The sequence below is a fragment of the Sarcophilus harrisii genome, chromosome 1 (genome assembly GCF_902635505.1).
Source record: "Sarcophilus harrisii chromosome 1, mSarHar1.11, whole genome shotgun sequence".
Taxonomy (NCBI): domain Eukaryota; kingdom Metazoa; phylum Chordata; class Mammalia; order Dasyuromorphia; family Dasyuridae; genus Sarcophilus; species Sarcophilus harrisii.
In genome coordinates, this window is record NC_045426.1 from 288359868 (window position 1) to 288383073 (window position 23206).

The following is a 23206-nucleotide window of genomic DNA, read 5'->3' on the forward strand; positions in this document are numbered from 1 at the left end:
TCCTGAAAGAGGAGTGGTTTTGTTCTGAGCGTGTGAGAAGGGGAAAGAGATAATGTTAACGGAATAAATATAATGATATAATTGGGATACATGAGAAGATTATACAAAAATTGAGGGAAGAGAGGAACATGAGCACCAAATAAACCTCACTTGTCTGAAATGGACCAAGTAGGGATGAACACACTCAGAGTCTGGTGCAGAAATAAACTGAACAGAACATTATTCAGGGATCATTTTGGGGGGCTGGTTAGTAAGGGGGTAGATAATATTGGAAGGGAATAATTGGAAACAAAACAAAATCCTTGAAGAGGAAGTGATAAAAAGAGGGGGAAAAAGGAAAAAACTAGTATCTAAGAGCTCATCAATTGAGGTAAGTAGCTCAACAAATTTTGATATAGGAATATAACGGAATCTTGAGCAGTATAAATTGCTATAGTATGAACTAGAAGCAGAACAGTTCTTTTACCAGGACATGGTAAATAAAAAACAACTTTGAACAACTTAACTCTGACCAATACAACATCTAGCTATGTTTGTAAAAGACACATGATGAAGCATTTTACATTCTGACAGATGATGGACTAAGATGCAGAAAAAGACATTTTGATGTGACTTTGTGGGCTCATTTTGTTTGACTGAGCTTATTGGATAGAAAGTTGTTTTTTTTCCCTTTTTCAGTTTTTGGTTTGGAGGAAAAGGGAGGTAGCAATGGTGATGCCTTAAAAAAAATAAACTGAAACATGTTTTAAACTACACAGAAGGGAATAAAAAGAAATTCAGAAAGCTGTAGAGACCAGGAAACAAATTTGAAAGTAATATGTAATACTTAAACATACTTAACATGTATTGGTCTACCTGCCATCTAGGGGAGGAGGTGGGGGGAAGGAGGGGAAAAGTTGGAACAGAAGGTTTTGCAAGAGTCAATGCTAAAAAATTAGTCATTCATATATCTTGTAAATAAAAAGTTATAATAAAATAAATAAATATATATATGTGTGTGTGTGTGTATATGAAAGTAATATGTGGTATTTATTACATACTTTAAAAAAAGGAAGATAAACAGTTTTACACACATTTTTCTTTTTTGTTATCTGTGTTTTTGGAAATGCCCTTTTTGTCATTTAAGATCATAATAAAAAACAAGCATTTTTAACAAGTTTGAGAATTGACTATATTTTGTATAATTTCCCAGTTTCTCAGTGTAATATGTATTTAACACAATCCTTTTCTGGATTCAAAAATTTAATTCCTTTCTTTCTTTATTTATTTTTAGGGCAGAACAAATGGCCAGTGTACAGAATGCTCAGAGGGACAACTCTGGAGACAGGGCAGATTTCTGGAGAATGCGTGGTCAGAGATCTGGAATTAAAAAGAATCTGAGAAAAAGTCGAGAAGACTTAACTGCTATAGTATCTGTTAGCACCAAATTCCCAGCTTATGAAAGGGTTCTACTTCGAGAGGGTGAGAAATACAGAAGTGATTTCTCTTCTATAGTGGCCTATTTGCCTTCAGAATAGGATTATGTTGAGATTTAGTTTATCAGAGATTACCCAGACAACAAACTATGCCAATTTCTTAGTAAAAGTGTTTTTGAAACTCTCTGAGGGAATATTTTCAGGATTCCTTTTTTTTTTTTTCCTTTTTCTTTTAAAGTGCTATTCAGAAATTTATATCCTAACCTTATTCTCGTGTTTGTAATCAGAAAAGGATAGGAAATATTAAAGAATATTCTGTGGTTTTATAGACAATCTTCTTTTTTATGGTCAGTATGTATGGAAAAGCCCTTTCTTGGTATTTAAAAAAGTTTGGGGGGGGGGGAGTTTAAGTCAAAAATAGAGTATTTTCTGGTTTTTGCATTCCCTTCCAGACTCAGTTCTTTTCTAGCTTAAGAAATTTAATTCCATGGTTTCTTTCTTTAATCTTTCCTCTCTCTTCTACCCCCCCCCCCCCCCCCTTCCTTTCCCTCTCTCTCTGTCTCTTTTGCTCTCTTTTTAAAGAGCTGAACAAATGACCATTTCCAGAGAGGTAACTGTGGAGACAGGGAAGATTATTAAATTCTGAATTTAAGTGAGGAAAACAACTTTTCTTTTTGGAAAAAAAGTTTTCATTCGAACTGGATCTGTGATTTCTTTAATATAGGGAACTCCCAATGAAGAAACCTCTACAAATGCAAATTATATCTCTTCTACAGCTATAAGTTAAAAAGTTGTGGAGCATTTAGTAATTAAGTGACTGTGTGACAAAATTATATAGCTAGTATATATCAGAGTCAGAATTATAACCTTGTCTTCCTGATTTGGAGATCAATTTTTTGTGGCCTGCTCTATATGACCACTCGCATCAAATTTTACTATCCTAGAGGCCAAACAACCATTTTAGGTACACTCACAGTATTAAAATTGTATATGTATCCAGAAGATTTTTCTTGTCTCCTTTAGCTGGTTTCAAGAGGCCTGTGGTCTTGTTTGGACCCATAGCTGATATAGCCATGGAGAAATTAGCCAATGAATTGCCTGGTGTGTTTCAAACTGCCAGTAAGTCGCACTGTTCCTTCTTTTTTTTTTTTTTTTTTTTTTTAATGATTTAGTTATTTATGTATACAAAATATTTAATCTGTATTTCTCAAAAATACTATTCTCACAGAGACAGAACCAAAAGATGCAGGATCCGAGAAGTCCAGTGGAGTTGTGCGATTGAATACTGTAAGACAGATTATTGAACAGGTAAGGTAATTCAGGAAGCAGCTAGGTAGTAAAATAGATTGTTGGAGTTATCTGGTGACCGTGGGCAAATGATTTCATTCAGTTTGCCTCAATTTCCTCATCCGTAAAATGAGCTGGAGCAGGAAATGACAAAACAGTCCAGTATTTGGGGCTCACAAAGAGTTGGACATGACTAGCTGAACAACAACAAGAAGATAATTCAACTACTCTATTTTCATCAGGAGTAAATGGGGCAGACAATTCAAAAAGGTTTGTTAGGAAACCAGGCATGGAAACCAGAGTGTATATTCAAAGGTACCAAGAAGAGAGGTAGACTGTTGCCTGTAGCAAATTGAAAGTAGGCCAGTCTGGCATAACAAATAAGTGAATAGGAAGAATGGGAAATAGAAAGGTAGACTGGAATCAGATTGTGAAGTCCTTTAAATGTCAAACAACAGAGTTCATATTTTGTCCTAAAGGTAAAAGGAAAATGTTTAATCAGAACTGTGCTTTTTTAAAAAGCAAAATCATATTGATGTCTGTAGGAAGAATGAAAGGGATTGGAAGCAGGGAAAGGTTCAGGTGATTCTCAATATAGTATGGGCAAATAATAATTAGGACCTAAACTAGGATGACTATTTAAATGACAAAAGGGGAAATGTGTGAGATATATCACAGAGAGGTAAAATTGACAAGATTTGGCAACATGAAAGGTCAGGAAGAAGAAAGAATTGACAATATGTTCATTGTTGTTAAATTGGGTGACTAGAAGGAAGTTGTTATACTTATAAGAAATGGAAAAGTTAGGAGGAGGGATGGGTTTAAGGAAAGAGATAAGTTCTTTTTGTACACATTGTCTTTGAGACGCCTGTTGGGCATTTAAATGTCATTCAAGATTGTTTAATAATTTGTTGTATAATTTGAGTTCAGTAGAGACGAGATTTTGTGTTGGATATATTGAGTTTGAGGTGTCTAAAGGACATCCACTCCAAAGTGTCTAATGAATAGTTAGGTGATGTGGGATTGGAACTCAAGAAAGAAACTAGGGGAGCATATGTAGATTTAGATACCACCTTTGTAGGAACTGATGAGATCATCAAGTATGTATAAAGTCAGGGGAAATGACATAGCTGATGATCAAGCAAGACACTGAGGAGTAGTCAGAAATATATGAGAACCAAGAGAGTACAATGTCACATCCAACTTCTTTCCCTCCCAAAAAACCCCCTCAGAGATAAGAAATTGACCAAATGCTCCAAAGAAATCAAGATAAATTGAGGATAGATACAATAATTAAATCCATGAGATAAATCATCCAGAAAGTATAGGGAGAGAATAGGACTCAAGACAAAGCCCTGGGGTATATCCATACTTCAGGTGGAGTTTATAATAGATACAATAGATTGAAAAATAAGTGATTAGACAAAGAAGAGAACTAAGAGAGGACAGTCACAAAAGCTGGTGGAGGAGAGAATACTCAAAAGCTAAAGAGGTCTAGAAGAATGAGGAAGATATATTTAGCAATTAAAGAGATATTAATCGTCTAGAATAGAGCAATTGAAGTCAAATTGTAAGGTTTAGATGTCAGATTGCAAGGGACTGCCAGGGAATAAGAAGTGGAGTACAAAATTTAGATAGCCTTTTCTAAGAATTCAGTGGTAAGAAGAAGGGATGATCACTTAAAGAGAATGGCAAGATTCGGTGAAGGTTTTTTTTTTGTTTTTTTTTAATAGAAGGGGATTTAGAGTGTATGTGTTCTTGACAGAGTAGTAATAATGTGCTGCTGAGATTTGTTCTGAAAGAAGTGCTAATGAGGAAAACATGAATATTTTAGGAAAAAAATAGTTTCCTTGTTATCCTTAACTGAATATAAATGCTTAATGCTTAGTGATTGCTACTGCTGCTTTTCCCTACTATCATACATGATTGATTGATTTCCAAGTGTTCTATTACTTTGTCTACTTATATAAATTATTTCTTTTGCTGTGGTACAAAAATATCCATATTTTTATCCCTATTTTCATAACAGGATAAGCATGCACTTCTGGATGTGACCCCTAAAGCCGTGGATTTGTTAAACTATACCCAATGGTTCCCCATTGTGATCTTCTTCAACCCAGACTCTAGACAGGGAGTAAAAGCAATGAGACAAAGGTTGAATCCTACATCTAATAAGAGTTCTCGGAAGCTATATGATCAAGCCAATAAACTAAAAAAGACTTGTGCTCATCTTTTTACAGGTAAGCAAACTTTAACTCTTCAGATAGAGAGGCAAGAAAGGTTGATGAGGGAAGGAATAAGTGTGAGCTTTAAATAATGAATTTGGGAAAAAGTTTATGAAACTTAAGAAACAACAGTGTAATCCTACAGTGTTGAGTATGCCATGATACATGAATAATTTAGATCTAGAGTTAAAGTGATCCTAGAGGCCAATCCAGTCTATCCTCATTGAGGCCCCGGGACATTAAGCAATATGCCCAAAAATCACAGAGTTGTTGTCAGAGATGCTTTATGAATCTCTGTCCTTTGACATTGCTTCTGTCTAGCAGAGAGATTTTCTTTTGTTTTGTTTTGTTATTTTGGGACTTCAAACTAATTGCTCATATGCTCTACTATTAAATGGTAAGTTGTGTGCTCCAAATTCAGAAGCCTTTCTCTTGAACTTTTTGTATAGGACTTTCATGGAAACAGTGTTTTCACATACTGGTGAAATAATTGATGATATTTTATCCCTCTTGATACCTGTATTCTTGGTCTAAACAAATGAGTATAGAACTACTCTGTGGGAAATGGGGCATTATTCATAGAATCACAGAAGAAAGTTAGAAAGGTTCTGAGTGGACATCTAGTGCAAACTGCTCATGAAAGCAATTAGATCTTTGATTCTTTATGTAAGAATTAGAATGTGTTACAGAACTACTCGGGAGTTATATTCATATCAGTTTAGATCTCCATGAATAGGAACTGGACCTGTGTAAGCAAAGTCCACGTACCAATACATGTTAGCAACTTCTCTGTAATCTATGATCTTAGAGAGTTACCTAGAGTAGTAAGAATTTGAGTAAATTGATCACACAGCCACTATGTATCAGATTCCAGACTTGAGCCTGGGATTTCCTGGTTTTTTGCTAGTTTGTGTATTCACTATGCCACGATATTTTTCTTTTATAAGGATTTGTGTAAGTTATGTGACTTCCATGAATTACTGTGTAATTGTGTTTGTTTCCTAAGCATCAAAACCGAGGGCATACATTTATTTTAAATTGACCATTTTACGGCATCAGTAAATTTTGTAGGACTTTGATTAAAATGACGTTGACATATTAAACTAAAATTGCCGATTTTTCTGCTGGAAGAGATTGATTCAGAGGTGATAGTTGATTGTAACACTTGATGTTTTTTCTTTTAACTTACAGACTTTTAAACTTTTCTCACTCTACCCCAAATAAATAAGGAGTTAATGAAAAAGTATCACCTTTATATACTATTAGTAAATTAACTGTTATAATGCTCTTATTTTAAAAAAATATATTTATAACAGGAATGTGTTTTTTCCACTTGTTCCTAAGTAGATTGAATATGTATCACCCTTTTTTTACCCTTTTTAGTTTAGATGTACTTGAAATATAATTTAGTGAAAGAGCATTTTTGTGCTCTAATGCTCTTTCAGAATTTCCCATTTTATGCTCTGTGAGCTTAGTCATGGAAGGACTATTTTCAGATTGTTTCTCTTATGTTACAAGACTGTCATATGGCCACAGATAGCAAAATCTTTGGCACAAATCATATGGGACCATAACTAGGAAGTAATAAATCATAATTATTCTTTGAAATTTCCAGCTTACTCCTCAAATGCCAAGGTTTGGGGATTTTTTTTTTCCTCCTTGGAACATTTTTTGTGTGTTTTGGTAATTTTCTAACTTCTTTGAACAACTTTAAGAGTTGAGATATACAAAGGTCATCAATAGAATTTCATTAAAAGAAATAATGTTATATGCCATTAATGATAGTACTCAGGTACATAGTAGTTTTCACATTTATCTCTGTTGTTTAAATTGTGCCAATTTCAGAATTGGAAAGAATCATATTTATCATTAATAATTGGATCTACTTATTAAATCAATCTTTATGGTTTCACATTTGTTTAGGGGGTATATGAATACGTGTATACATTTCTGTTTTACAGAAATAAAATAATATAGCATTTTTATTCTTTATTTGCTTTGCCTTTTTTCTTTAAAGTGTTTTCATTTCTTAGACCTATTGGCCATTACCATTTGTGTGACTGATTTATCCTTATTAGCCCTAGAGATGCCACTTTTCTAAGAGTGGTTAAAAATTAACATTTTGGGTTATCACCATTCAGAAATAAATAAGATTGCCATATTCCTAAACCCATATCTTTCATTTTTTTCCTGTTTGCTTTTTTCTGTCCTGTGAATGTTTATTTGTTGTCACATTTTGAAAAATAGCTTTTAGTAGATATTATCCTTTTAAATTTTAAAATTTTCATAAATACTAAAAGTATTTGCATAAATTTAGAAGTATGATAAATCTAATACTGTTAGTATAGTACAAATTTAGTATAGGACAAATTTGCTTGAGGGGAGTAGGGTCATGGATATTCTAAAACCCAACAGATGATCAAAACATTTTTTTAATTTAGAAAGCATTTTTGAATTTTTTTTTTTTTAACTAGAGGATCTTCACAAGGCAGTTGGGTTAAGGGACTTGCCCAGTCACACAGCTAATAAACATCAAATATGTGAGGTTGCATTTGAACTCAGTCCTCCTGACTCCAGGTCTATTCACTTGACCACTTAGCTGCCCCTCTTCTAAATTACATTTTGAAGATTATACTTTAATCAGGATTATTTGTTTATGTTCTCTGAGTACCCACCAACTTAGAGTGGGTGGCAATAGCCCATAAATCCTTTGGCTTAAAGTTGTTAAAGCAGCCTAGCTATGGGTAATCCAGGCACAGGCAAAGGAATTGACAAGTATTTTAAGGTCATGCTTGGTACATTAAATCTGACTTCTTTTCCTTTTCTCATTTTGGTCCTCACAACACTTTTGTGAAGGATATTCTGTTAATATCTTGGGTGCTATAATTGAAGAAACCAAGGCTCAGAGAGGTTGTGATGTACCCTTGGTTCACACACCTAAGAAATCTCAGCAGCAGAATCCAAAATTCGAACCTCATAATACAATACTTGCTCCATTATGAAATGATAGAATAATGATTATAAAATCTTACAAAAATCTTAAAGTGCTATATAAAGGTTAAGTCGAAGAGGCAGCATGGACAGTGGATAATGATAGAGTTGGCATCAGAAAGTCCTGAGGTCACAATTTAGCTCTAACACTTATTCAGCATGGGCAAATTACTTAATGTCTTTGGGCTTCAGACAAAGCTGTGAAGGCTAGAAGTTAGAAACTTGTTGAGGTTTTTCTGAAGGGAGTTCCCCTATATTCTGTTAAATTGGATAGGGATATTAATAAAACATGTCATTGTTTTATACAGACAAGTAAACATTATGATATAATCCTTTTTTAAGATATTTATCTATAACTTACCTAATATTTTGTGATTTTGAAAATACATAATTTCATTTGTTGTTAATGATGTTTTCAAAAAAACTTTTCTGAAATAGAAATGTCAATAGGAAATCCTCAAATAAAATTTCCTGACCAAAAAATAAAAAAGGATTTTAAATAAGAGAACCTGGGTTTGAATCCCAGTTTCACAAATTTTATCACTTAGGTCAAAGTTACAGCATATGCAAATTGAGAGGACTGAATTTGATGATCCAGAGTTTCTTTTAAATCTATGATGCTTATTTTAACAGCTAAATCACTAAGTTTTCATTTTATTCTGTGTCTGATATTAGTACAATCACTAACATTTTTTTATGTAGCCACACCTAGGTGACTCAGGATAAAGCACTGGACATAGCCCAAATTCTTGCTTTAAACAATTACTTGTGGTTTAAATCAGGGGAAATCACAATCATTTTCTACACTCTTGTTTTCTAAGAAAGGAGGGTAATAATAGCCCCTATCAAAAAACTGTTATAAGGATCAAATGAGATAACATATATAAAATTTTTGCATATGTTAAATGCTAGTTTTTGTTATTATGTATGACAGAACTGCTGGAATAACAACATTTTAAGTAAACTATCTTTTGTTGGGAAATATGGTTTTGTACAAAAATGTTTTATTTTCAATAGGTACAGTCAGTCTCAATTCAGCTAATGACAGCTGGTTTGGCAGCTTAAAAGATTTAATTCAACAGCAGCAAGGAGAAGCAGTTTGGGTATCAGAAGGAAAGGTATGTAAATAAGATGTCCTATAACTCTGCCCAATTTTTTCATTTTCAGAATCTTAAACAAAGTAGTAATGTTATTTCCAAAAAATTGAATTAAACATCTGGTTAGCACAGTTCTGAATTTAACAAATCCTTTTTCAACAAGTAGGAAATGTAGAGTACTTTGGAAAAGAGACACCTAAAATGTATAGAAATCTATACACACTTCTTTTTTATTTTTAAGCTACAAAGTTGTGTTAAAATTCCCTTATATCCAAGGCAGAGTATAGTTTTTGTGAGACAGGGAGAACTTGGAAATGAAAAAACCGCTGATGAAAATAATTTTAAAAATATGATATGACTAGAAGTTTAAAAAGCAATGAAATTAATTATTTAAAAAGAAGTTTAAAAATAGCCTTCTTTGGAATATATAAGTGAGGCTAGTTAAAAAATCTCCTTTGATAAAAGTATTTTAAACTAGTATAGCTACTGGTGAGAGAGGTTATTTCAAAAGAAAAATGTAGTCCTTACGAGAAAGTAAAATTTCATCTTGCCTAGACCTTACCAAATTTTTTTCTGGGAATCAGCAAGACCTCCTTTCCCCCTAAGAAAAACCAAAAACAATCAAACATGCACACAAACAGAAATATTTTGTTTATATGTAAATAACCAACAGCCAAGTAATAATTTTCTTTTAAAAGAGTCCATCAATAACTCTAACCAAAAATATATATATATGTAGACCCAAGTCAATTTTCATAAGAAGGGGGGGAGATAGAGAAGGTAGCAGACAAACTAAAGGAAAACTACTGAAAGAGCTGTCCCCCAAAAAAGCCGGAAGGCTGAAGGGATAATGGTGAAAGGAGGAAAACGACTGGAGACTTGAATTTCAGTGGGAGTTTTAAAAAGAAAGGAGGGGTAGACAACATACTTCAGAAAAACTTGGCAAGACTTACATGAACTGTTGCGAAGTGAACAGAACCATGAGATTGTTGTCTATGTGCAGATTGAAACATACTATTTTTCACTTTTTTTTGTAATTTTTTTCCCTTTTGTTCTTTGTTACAACATGACTAATATAGACATGTATTTTCTTTGATATCACATATATAACTGATATCAAATAAACTAGGAGGGGAGGGACAAAAATTGGAAGTCAAAATTTTTTGAAAGTGAATGTTAAAAATTATCTTTATATGTAATTGGGAAAAAATAAGATAATTTTTTAAAAAGGGAGTTGCTCTTATGGCTTTCCCCATTCACTGGAAGTTTCTCCCTCAACTCCCATTGTTAATTGGAGGGTGAGATTGTATGACTTCTAGTCCTGGATTTCTCTGGTAAAATTATCTTGTACTTGAGATACATTGTTGTTAATTTAATATAGTTGAAAGTCTTTGTTATTTTTAGGTCTTGTGATTGACATTAAAGCTCTATAACGATATTAATTTTCTGGATGTCATTATTCAGACAACAAATGTAAATAAGTCATCCATTAGTTAGCATTTAGTTTGCATCCACTAGTTAGCTTGTATGTGAGATGCAAAGTTGTGCATAATGCGATTTCAGCCTTTGAGAAACTTAAATTTAGTAAGAGGGATATAAAGCTTACAGAATAATAGCTACAATACAAGGCAATATGTAATAAATAAGTTTCATACAAATGTTACACAAACTTGGTACTAAAATGGAGTAAAAAGAAAAATTTGAGCTAGGCTACAAAGAATGAGTTGACTACATTTTGATAGGTAAATCTGTGCAGATTGGATGTGCAGATCAGCTGAAGGAATTTACTTTATGCCTTAGAACTGAAGATTGTAGTCAATATTAAAATCCAAAAGGAGAATCATTAAAATGCAATATTAAAATTTAAAAGGTAGCTATGATGTCTTACCCCATCAAGAAAAAGTCAATTTTAAAAGACGAGGTCTACTTTATCACCTTTAAATGAATTTTCAGCATTAACTTTCAATATTATTGACAAACTTTACTAACTCCACAAAATCTTTTCCTTTTCTACATCCTAAGTTGGAAGGGATGGATGATGACATGGATGACCGAATGTCCTACTTAACTGCTATGGGTGCTGACTATCTGAGCTGTGACAGCCGCTTGATCAGCGACTTTGAAGATACAGATGGAGAGGGAGGGGCATATACTGATAATGAACTTGATGAACCAACAGAGGAGCCTCAAGTTTCTTCAATTACCCGTTCATCTGAACCAGTGCAACATGAAGAGGTAAGAGATAAACCCACCAGCAATTTGGTAAGTGGGCAGGAAGAAAAATCCTGTAAAGTAAGTGAAGTGATGATTTTCTCTTATTCATCTTTCTTCTTTCCTCACTTTGTTTATTTACTTCAACAATAAGAGTTTTAGTAATCATTTATTAGTAAACTAAATAGTAAAAGACATCCATTGGTAATCTAGGTAGCCATTTGCAGTGTTATGGATCTCAATAGTTTAATGTTCCTTTTTAATACTCCTTTAGCATAAATTTCATGTTTGTTATTTGGTTCTATCTCTCCAATCAGCTTCCCCTATTTTGATTTTTAAATTATGATTAATGTATGTATATATACACACAATACATGCACGTACATAATATATACTATGCATAGTCTTTGCACATACATTGACCTATGCAAATGTTATGTTTGGATGGATGTGTGACTACTGCTACTTTTGTTCTACTGTTGATTTTAATGATTGAAACATGTGAATTTGCTATTTATTAAATGAAAAGGGAAAATAAAATTGAGTGAAAAAGGCCATCCTTCCTAAAAACAACTACATAAAACTACAAAGAGGAGTTTTGGAGAAAAAAAATCTTTAGTTTTATATGAGTTTTATTATACTATTTATTAGATAAACTTCAGAAACCTAACTTACATTAGGTTGTAACAGTAATAGACATTCTGTGGAACACAAGATAGATAGAAGTGTTAGCCCTGAATTCAGGAAGATTAATGCCCAGGTTCAAAATCCTGTCGCAGTCAAGACGTATCTGGTAGCTGTAGGCCAGTCATTTAACTTCTTGGTGCCACAAACAATTTTTTCTAAGACTATATAAATTAGAAAGTAGAAAGATTTTGCTCCACTAATGAATTCACTGGGTTAGAACAAATAAAAAAGTTAAAATAATCAAATTTTTACTTAAATTTTTGATTCAAAAAAAATTAAGCCTACTAGATTCAAGCCTGTACTTAAGCTTAAGACAAAATAGACAACATCCCAGGAAGGAAGAAAAGCTGTCACTTAAGCCTCTGCATTGATGTTCTTGTTGTGTAAATCTTTATCTCTTGTAGAGCATAAGGAAACCTAGCCCAGAGCCAAGAGGTCAGATAAGAAGGGCTGCTAGTAGAGACCAACTTAGGGATAATAGCCCACCTCCAGCATTCAAGCCTGAGCCACCAAAGGTATGTTGATGGGAAACTTTTTTTTTTTCCAATATGGCACTCTTATCTCTGGCACATATTCTGTAATAAGAATAAAAACTTAATTCTTTTTTTCCTAAGATTAAAAGTGAATTTAACATATTGGATTAAGCTCTAGACTTTGAATTGGTAATTCAACTTTAGCTGAAAAAATAGTATTAATAATACCTTATAGAAATTAGAATATTATTGCAAGTCTCAAATGAGATTATTTTGTTAAATACTGTTTTTTCAGTCATGTCCAACTCTTTGTGACCTTTGTAGGGTTTTCTTGACATAAATACTAGTTTGCCTTATTTCCTTCCATGGTTCATTTTGCAGGTGAGTAAACTAAGCAAATAGGATTAAGTAATTTTCCCAAAGTTGCAGGTAGTAAATGTCTGAGGTCAGATTTGAATTCATGTCCCTAGGGCTAGCACTCTTATTTACTGGACCACTTTTAGCCTTTATTATAGCTATAACATATTAAATCACTTTCTGTATATGTATTTTTATATAACATGTAAGCTTTAAAACCCTATGTAAATATTAGGTTTTATTTTTATTTTAGCCTACTGGAAGCTCAACATTAGGAAATAAAAAATATAAGAATAGCACTCTAAAGAAAGGAAATGTTGGGCCTTTAAATATTAGGGTTTTTAATCTTTCACACAATTGTTAGAAATATTGGAACCTTGGAATTAAAGATATCTAAATATCTATATTTTTCTTTCTATCAAATGACAGCTCTCTGTCCACATTTTAGGATTTGGCTATTCTCAGAAAATTTTTTGTGACTGTAAGAGTCTGTACCTAAACTAACTTATGAAGTATAGAGGAGCACAGAATAAATACAAGGCAATACAGACTTATATCATCTGACATCTCTCTAACCACAAATTGAAACTATTTCATAAACAACTTATTTTTATTCTGATAAAAATTTTCCCTTTAATTTAATACTTTGGTATTTTTAGAATAGAGGGAAGAAGTGAGGAAATTTTTGCCTTGATCAAGAACAACATGCTGTTAATTAAAACCTATCAGATATTCTGAAATCAAATGGACTCAAACAAGAAGTCTGATGCCCCAATATCCTACTATCAGTTTTAGGATTAGTCTTACAGTTTGCATCTAGACTTGGACATCTAGTCTAATTTGGTTTTCTTTGAAATGTTCATGAGATTATCCTTCTAGGAAAGAAAGGGATAAACTGACAAGAATCCATTTACCCTCCTATTTTGGAATACCAAGATCAGAGTGTCTGCAGAAACAGATACCAAGAATATGCTATATAACCCACTCATTTTAGATACAGATCATCTGGAGGGCAGCATGTTCTGTTGGAATGATCACTGATGCTAAATTCAAATCCTCAATTTTCTATTTATTAGATATGTACCTTTGGCAAATCACATAATGTCTCTAAGCCTCTGTTTCCTTCTCTGTAAAATAAAAATGTTGGATTACTTGGTCTTCTAGGGTCCCTTCCAGGTTAGTTATTGATCCTATGATCCTATGACCTGGATTTAAATTTTATCTCTTCGCTCTTAATATTTTTATGGCATTGGCCAAATCACTTACATCTCCCTTGAGTTCAATTTCCATATTTAAAATGTAGGTGTTAGGCTAATGAAATTCTGTGGTTCCTTGTAGTTCTATGTTCTATCTATACTCCTATGATAAAAACTCAAGCTATATCTATTTTTGCTATCTGTAGGCCAAACTCCAAAACAAAGATGAATCCTTTGACATATTTAAGTCCCATGAATACAAGACCAACAACTCTGTTACTACCAATAATGAAATTCCCGGGGCAGCCACTAAAACATATGCTCCACCTGTTCCTCTAAAACCTGCCTTTGGACGTTCTATATTGAAGCCATCTATTTTCCCATCCCAAGAAAAGGAGGAGGATGAAGGAAATGGGGAAGAAACAGACAATACTCCAAAGTCAGTTCTGGGCAAAGTTAAAATATTTGAGAAGATGGATCATAAGGCAAGGATACAGAGAATGCAAGAACTTCAAGAAGCACAGAATGCAAGGGTAAGATATATTTGAAAAATAAAACTGGCTTGGATTATTTTATTGATTGTGTGGAATTCTATGATCACTTGAATAAATTGTGTATATTGGCATATTGGTTTCATTTTAGTGTTAGAGATAAGGTAAAACATTTTTTTTCTCTAAAGTTAAATTTACATTATTGAGTGTTTGAAGTTTGAACTGTTTCAAAAAGTTTTGAAACTGAAAATAATATTTTCTTATTGCTAAATAAAAAGTCTTGAGGACTTCTTTTGCTTAGTGGATATGCCTGTCATTATGAGTCAGTCACAGATAAGCATGAATACTTGTGGATATCTTTCGCATTTGACATTTCATTCACGTGACATTTCACTTGTCACTGGATATAAGCCACTCATCATAGGAACATGGATGTAGAACTACAAGAAACCACAGAATTTCATTAGCCTAACACCCACATTTTAACATGGAAACTGAACCCAAGGGAGGTGAAAAATGTGGGGTGGTTTATATCCAGAGACAAGTATGGGATAACCTCATCCATTTTTGTTCCTTTCCTATAAATTAATAATAGAACTCTTTCTCATCAAATATCAATTTCAAACACTCCACTAGTATGCTCACTCTGGGTAATGGAAGCAGGAAGGAAAGAAAGCATGGGCTCCATTGGTCAATTTTCTAATTCCTTCATCTTTTGTCACAGCTTGAAATTGCTCAGAAGCATCCTGATATCTATGCTGTCCCCATGAAAGCACCAAAACCAGACCCCAGCTCATCCCAGGTCACAAGGTAAGGCAGAAGGTCTGTTCTTAATTGTTAAGTCTTAAATGACTGACTATAGTGTTGTTAGGAGCCAAGGTTTACAAATTTTATGTTTGTCATTTCCTGAAGCCATGTTAGTCTCTTCTTTCTACTCTTCTCTTAATACCAGAGAAATCCAAGTTAGCCAATTGATTCCTGACTAACTAAAATAAAAATATTAGAGGACAAGGGACATGTCAAATATTTCTGTAAATATACTGAAAATTCACATATTTATTTATTTCCCAGTGGAACAACTGAAATGTTAAGTGAGCTATTTTGAGAGAAGTCATATTTGAATGGCAATGGAATGAATAGCACAAGAACAAAGAAATTCCTAAATCAGAGCACAGTTTTATAGAATTTTCTTCTGTGATTTCTGTGTAAGCCTTTTGAGATCTCTATTCTGTCACCTGTAAAATTAGAACTCGTTTGCTAAAATGTTTACTTCTTAAGGGAGTTATAAAACTTAGTAGACTAGTGTTTATGAAGTACTTCTTTACTAATAGAGGAGAAAATGTGTAGCATATTCATTTGAATTATCAGTCTCAATTAATGAGAGTACTGACATGGGTAATTGAAGCTGGCAGTTCATCCATTCTGTGAATCAGATCTGCACACCCCATAGCAGAAAAACTTGTCACAGAATATAAAGTCACAACCTTAATTCACCAAGATGAAAGCAAAACTTGAATGAATCAGTGCTTTAGATACCATCTTCCCCAAAGGGCTGTGAATTTACCTATTTTCTCATATTGATCTTAGATGGGATTAGAAATAATCCCTAATTTATTCAGAAAAAAAAATTACCTCTGCTTACCCTTTCAAGAAATGAATTTAAAATGGCATTCCTTTTATGATTTAACTCTTCTTTGTTATACTGCTACCATTGTTTAAGCAGAGATTTTTAAATTAAAGTCTACCAACTACCAAGGATTCCATGAATTTAGATGGGGGGAGAAGGAGGGTGGGGAATGACACCTTTAGTCACTAATCTGTAACTGAAATTTAGCACCTCTTTTCACCTTCCTTTTTTGAGGAATTTGGTTTAAATGACTTCCCCAGGGTCACACAGCTAGGAAGTGTTAAGTGTCTGAGGCCAAATTTGAACTCAAGTCCTCCTGACTTCAGGGCTGGTGCTCTATCCACTGAGCCATCTAGCTGCCCTAGCACCTCTTTTCATTATAAATAGATGCAATAAATACTATTCTAAGAAATAATCCACAGGTTTCTTGAGATTGCTCAAGGGTCCATGATACTAGCAACAACAATAGTCCCTCAAATGGTTAATAAGCCTTGATTTTAAAGGGAGACAAATGCTTGGGTTGTATAACTGATAATACTTAATTTGTTAGTTCTAGACCTCCTGAACCTCAGAAACTACCTTCCAGACCATACCAGGATTCTAGGGGAAGTTACAACAGTGACATTGAAGAAGAAGAATACCGCCAGCAGCTGTCAGAACATTCCAAGCGTGGATATTATGGACAACCAGCCAGATACCGAGATACTGAACTATAAATTTGACTGCATTCTGGGTGTTCCCTACCACCACATCAAAATAGCATTCCTAGTAAATTATATGATGGCAGCTTTTCAGTTAAAACAGACTTTGAAGATCCGATGGGGCTTAACATTATATTTTTGGGGGAATGGGGTGGGGGGAAGTCTATAGTTTGGGACAAATCTCACACTGGAACTAGAACACATCATTTTTGTGAAGGGGTTGGGTTTTATCGTTAGTTCAATATTAAATGAAACACTACAGTCTCAGTACTGTTTCTTGTTTCATGTGGACCAAAAGCTATTTCAAGAGGTGTATGTATTTTTTTTTCATGTTTTCATATTTGTATTAAAATGTTAACTATTTTTCTTCATTACAGCTGCCTTTAGGACATTGTACCAGTCTAGGCAGAAATGTAAAAAACGGAATAAGAATACTTGGATTAAATTAAGTTCAAAGAAGTATTTTATTACTGCTCTCAAAGTGCCTTTATCAAGAAATATCTTAAATTTTCTTCCTCCAATAATTATGCAAAGCCATAATGGACTAAAAAGTATTTTAACTAATTTTGTACTTATTCGTAGCTAGAGCTTTTCCTACATGGCATCTCATTGCCAAGCTTTTTGACTGTGTAATATTTTCCCCAAGTTCTGGTTCTTATGCATGTATATAATTTACATATACATACATATTGCTGAGAAGTCTGAAGACCAGAAATATGATGTAGAAATTCAGTGCATTATGGTTTTTAACTTTGTATTCCACAGAATCAAATAAATATTGAAAAGCACTCTCTGTTGTGCTTTGTTAAATATGTTTATAAATGTGTGTATATGTACATATATATATACACATATGTGTTGATAATGAAATCTGTATGTGTTTTAATTGAATAAAAAGCAATACAGTGCAATGGTTCAGTGTATGGTGTTGCTTTTCTTAAGAATTAAAATATATTCCAAATATAAACGTGGTAACTGAATATGGTATCAAAACACACCACATATAGAAAAGAAAAAAAGGAAGAAGTTATGTCTTGTTTTACTTGCTAAATTGATGTATATTATGTCATATTTCAGGCGGGCATTAACATTTAAAGTTAGAAGAGATCTTAAAAATAATGTTGGCCAGATCACCACCCCCACCTCCATCTTATAGATTAGGGCAAAGAGGAAAGGAACAAGTATTTATTGTCCACTATGTGCTAGGGACTGTGTAAGCACTTTACAAATGTTATCTTATTTGTTCTATGACAAAAGGGGCTATTTTAAATTTCCATTTTACTAATAAGGACTCTAAGGTAAGGATGGATTTGAATCAAGTCTTTCTGAATCCAGACCTAGTGCTTTATCCACTGTGCACCTATGTGCCAAAGAGATGTGATATAGCTTCCTCAAGATTAAAAAGGAAGTAGTAGAGTTGTGATTCAAATCCAGGCATCTTGCTTCAAAGACTGGCATTCTTTTGAATATACTAAGCCTCCTTTCCATTTTGATCAAATTAGAAATTATGGGGTGGAATCAAGGTGGTAGAGTGAGAGGAAGCCTAATTTGCTCAACACAAAACATCATAACAACTTAGAAAACAGAATAGACTGATTCCAATCAGAAAACAGAAGGAAAGATGAGTCATTTTTTTGGGGGGGGGGAGGGGGTTAGAGGGGAGACAACCATTTTATTAACAAAGCCAACAGAGTATTAAAAAGAATGGTCATTTGGCCATCTCCTTTAGATCTTTATCAAGGATTTTTTGGGACTTATGAGGGAAGACAATAGGAAAGGGAAAATGGATGGCAACATGGAAAAGCAAAGGTGGTAATCCCCTGTAATAATTTTGACAAAGTAAAAGAGGGCAGGCCCCTTTGATCAGTATACCTTACAGGTAAAAGATGCAAAGTAAAAAAATAGATATCTCCCTTCCTCTAGATTGTCTGGTGCAGTCCTGTGGGTCTGGTCTGTTCTTTTCCAACTCAGGTCACGTGTAGAAGTTTTCTACAAAATTGATTTGAAAAAGTTTTCTCTTGTCAGCAGGTAAGATAGTGAAAATTAGTTCAAACCTTATGGAATCTTTTATTAAACCAGGGAATTCAATTTTACTTACCACCAATATCCATCACCTATGCACCTGTCTAAACAAATAGATATCAGATTTTATATATATATATATATATATATATATATATATATATATATATATATAAAGATGTATTCCAATGCAGAAAACAAATTCATCTAAAGTTATCAAATTTATCTAAAGTTAACAAAAGGTTCTGCTATGAATATATTGTTACATTGAATAACAAAGTAATCCCAGTTTAAAATTTAAAGCAGTGCATATATTATATACTATAAAACTATTTAACTTCTAGCTCTTTCCAAATCAACAGACTCCTTAACAAATATTACATCTCCTACAAGGTATTTATTCCTTTCCTTCACGTGAACAAGACAGTTAATTATCCCCAGAGCACTGGAAAATTTAAGATCTTTAACTTAACCAGCAATATGTAGCTAGTATATCATATATATATATATATATATATATATATATATATATATATATATACAAAGTTAGATGTGCTCTTTAAATTAGCTTATAAAAACTTAATATTTTTCAGCTGTTATCCAAAATGATTACAGGAACATAAGGGAAAGTGTAGCTTATTTTGATGTCAATTCCAGACAAGTCGTACAGATGACCATGAGTGAGCTAGATGTGAGTTTCCATTTCAGAAATATCATGTTGGGCAAACTGATCAGAAGAAGCCTACCTCAGCTTATGCAAATAGTTGTTCTTCCAGCCTTTCCCCATGATAAGCTCTTAGCATGTAAAAGAATAAAACCTCATAGGTTTGCATCATGAATAACAGCTTGATGAATATACCTAGCATCATCAATTAATGATCCCATAAGGTCTTAAATAGCAATTTCCAATAAGTCTCAGTTGAGTTTTTTTTTCCTTGAATTATTATTCTAATTATAATCTACTTGTATAGAACAGATTTTATGAAAAAATTGTCTCTAGTAAAAAACATGTTCAAAATGGACATAAAATTTCCCACTAGGATGACACAAGAAAGTTCAAATTCTTAATTAAAAATCCATCTTATCCTTCAAGGTATCCTTCCTAGTTTATTCTCAGAGACAAATTATTATTCACTAGCCTTCAGATCGCAGATGTTGCTTTCATTGACCTGCTGAAACATCAGGATCCTAAGATCTCACATTAATCACAATAGTTTTTGGACATGCATTTCATCCTTTCTTATGACATAAAAATATTTTCCTTTCTTATGACGTGACAAATCCTATTCAGCGTAAAAGCAAAAAATTTTTAAACAAAGTATTTTTAACAAAATTCTCAAATCATTTACAAAATGACCAATTACTACCTTTTTAAGCCAAAAAGAAAATACAACCAATTATCACAACAAAGTTTGCCAAGCAAAAACGAATCATTTCTGCAGTCCAATGTAGCTTAAGAAGACAAATAGATCTGCCAGCATCAGAGTGGGGGGCTCACTGATAGTGTTCTATTTCCTAGAAATGAAAAACAGATCGAGAAAGAGCACCAAGGGCAAAAGGCCGTGGATTAGTAAGAGATTGAAGGGATTCCTGAACAAGCAACAAATGAAGAAATGGTTGTTATCTGGTATTTTTTATCAGTCACTATCTAGTTCCTGATTAGACTTAGGGTTGAGAATTATGGTCTTAGGGAGACAGTCCAAGTCCATCCTATCTGAATGCTGATCATGGAACAAGTGGCAGGAACTTAGCTGGGTGGATCTGAGTCCATAAACAGTTTTAGCCCATGGCCCAACACAGCCTACAGTGGACAAAAGAAGGAGATCAAGACCAAATATGAGTCACTCTGAACCCAGAGAATGGTCTGAGTCCAGCAGTAGTCTAAATTCAACCATGCCCAGTCCAATACACCTAAATCCTACCTTTCAAAAGAGTTGTGAGAGTCAATAAAGGTAAGTATAAAGCACTATATGTACCAAATAGTGTTTTTAAAAGACAAAACCACTGACCACTTCAACTTTTTAAAAAAGAAAAATATGCAATATTAAAAATGAATAAAGTGAATTCACAATAAAGAGATTAGAGCCATGTTGCCAAACTATATGCCATTGAAACTGACTATAAATTAAATACATGAATATTTTTTTAAATAGAAATTTCTCAACTGTCTTAGAAAAAGAAATTGATCAAGTCATAAATTAACATGGCCAAATATTTAAAGAATATGCAGTTCCAATACTGTATAAACTGAAAAAAATTGATAAAGAATGGGTTCTGATAAATATAGTTTGATACCTAAACTAGGGAGATTAAAATGGAAGGGAGAAAGAACTATAAACTAATTTTCCTAATAAAATATTGATGCAAAAGTTTAAATAAAATGCTAGCAGAGAGAATACAGTAATATATCACAAAAGTCATACACTTTAATTAAACTGAATTTATTCTAGGAAGCCAGGACTAGTTTATTTTTAGGAATACTATCAGTATTATTGATGTATATATCAATGGCAAAATCATCAAAAGTAGTACAAATTAAATGCTTAATTTATTATTTCAGAGATGCTGAAAAGCCTTTTTGACAAAATACAATACCCATTCTTTTTAAGTAAAACACTAAAATACTTAGAAATAAATGAAAATTTTCTTGAAAAAATGTTAAGTAAAGGTAAGAGTAGACATTATTTGTAGTGGGAATAATCTAGAAGCCTTATCAGTAAAATCAGGGGTGAAATAAGAATATTCATCATCACCATTACCATTCAAAATTGTACTTGATATATACTACTTAGTGTGTCTAATAATAATAATATGTCTAGTAATAAGGAAAAGAAGTTAATGGAATAAGTTTAGGTAAAGAAGAAAACAAAACCCATTTTTTTTTGCAGGTTTTATGATGTTTCCCTCAGAGAACCCTACAAAGTCAACTAAAAAACTAATCAAAACATTTAACTACAGTAAAATTGAAGATACTATCAACAAAACTAAGTGGGAAGAGATGGAGAAATTCCACTTAAAATAACTGCAAAGTATAAAATATTTGAGAGTCTTACCTGCCAAGATGATACATAAGAATTATATGGAGACAATTTCAAATTTCTTTTCACAAACAAATTTAATAAAAATGACAATTTCTTGATTGCCATACCCATCAAACTCCCAAATAATTTCTTATAGAGCTAGGAAAAAATAATTCATCTGTAGGGAGAAAGGTCAAGAATATCAAGGAAATCAAGTTTTTAAAAGTGGGCAGGAAGGACCCCTTGTACCAGATCTCAAAATATACTATAAAACTCTGGTAGGCACCAGGACAATTTGGTACTGGGCATGAAACACAGAAGTTGACATGGGACAGATTAGGTACACACATTTTTAAAGATATTTTAAAAAATATTTTTAAAATATTAAATTAACCTCAAAGATTCCAGCTATTAGGGCATGAACTTACTGTTTGACAAAAACTTAGGAAAACAAGGACATATTCTGGCAGTAAATAGGCATAGAGTTCCATTTCACACTGTATATCAAGATGAGCTCAAAATGGATACATGATTTAGATACAAAAAGTGACAAGCAAATTAGTGGGTCATAGGAAAAAATTGTCTTGTCAGATCTATAAACAGATAAAAAGTTCATGATGGGGAGGGGAGGAAGATTTCTTGGGAAATAAAATGGATAATTTTTATTACATAAAATTAAAAAGTTTTTGCACCACAAAAGCAATATAACTAAAATTAGAAGAAAAGAAAAAAAGCAGGAAACTGGCAGGGGAGGAGGAGTGATCTGCAGCAAGCTTCTCTGATAAAAACAAGAATAGGTGCCATTCCCCAACTGATGAATGGTCAAAGGATATACATAGGCCGTTTTCAGAGTAAAATATCCAAGAAACTATCCAAGGGCATCAGAAAAACCTAGAAGGACTTGTATGAACTGATGCAAAATAAAGTATACCAGAAGAATAAATTATTCAGCAACATCAACATTGTAAAGATAATCAAACTCTGAAAGATTTAGTAACTGATCAATATAAATGACCAACCATAATTCCAAAAGATTCATTATGGAACATGCTATCCACCTCCTGATAGAATGCTGAGGGACTTAGGGATTCAGAATGCAGACTAAAACACAATCATGATCTCTCTCTCCCTTCCCTCTTCTCCTCCCTCTCCTTCCCTTTTCTTTCCCTTCCTCTCTCTTCTCTCCCTCCCTCCTTTCCTGTTTGTATCTGTGTCTTTCTCTGTCTCTGTCTGTCTGTGTCTCTGTCTCTCTCTTTTTTTGTCTCTTGTCTTCTTGAAGAGGGAGAGGGAAGAAGAATGGAACTCAAATCTGAAAATAAAATTGAATTTAAAAAATATTTACTCATGCCTTCCTAAATTAGCTAAATTAGGAAAGGGATCAAGTGGAGATAGGAGAAGACAAAGAA

At 33.2% G+C, this 23206-nt stretch overlaps 1 protein-coding gene across 4 annotated transcripts in view; it reads left to right on the top strand.

Annotated features, from left to right (window-relative positions):
* The window catches only part of TJP2 (tight junction protein 2), a 113123-nt gene extending 95458 nt beyond the window's left edge, over positions 1 to 17665 (top strand). For all 4 annotated transcript variants that reach the window (XM_031943540.1, XM_031943528.1, XM_031943533.1 and 1 more), the window contains exons 14-23: positions 1274 to 1461; positions 2439 to 2534; positions 2644 to 2723; positions 4732 to 4942; positions 8936 to 9036; positions 11038 to 11250; positions 12318 to 12428; positions 14146 to 14472; positions 15155 to 15240; positions 16608 to 17665. In XM_031943540.1, coding sequence (XP_031799400.1) covers positions 1274 to 1461; positions 2439 to 2534; positions 2644 to 2723; positions 4732 to 4942; positions 8936 to 9036; positions 11038 to 11250; positions 12318 to 12428; positions 14146 to 14472; positions 15155 to 15240; positions 16608 to 16773 — 1579 coding nt within the window. In that variant the 3' untranslated portion in view covers positions 16774 to 17665. The remainder of the gene's footprint in view (positions 1 to 1273; positions 1462 to 2438; positions 2535 to 2643; positions 2724 to 4731; positions 4943 to 8935; positions 9037 to 11037; positions 11251 to 12317; positions 12429 to 14145; positions 14473 to 15154; positions 15241 to 16607) is intronic.
* Positions 17666 to 23206: the final 5541 nt, after the last annotated feature.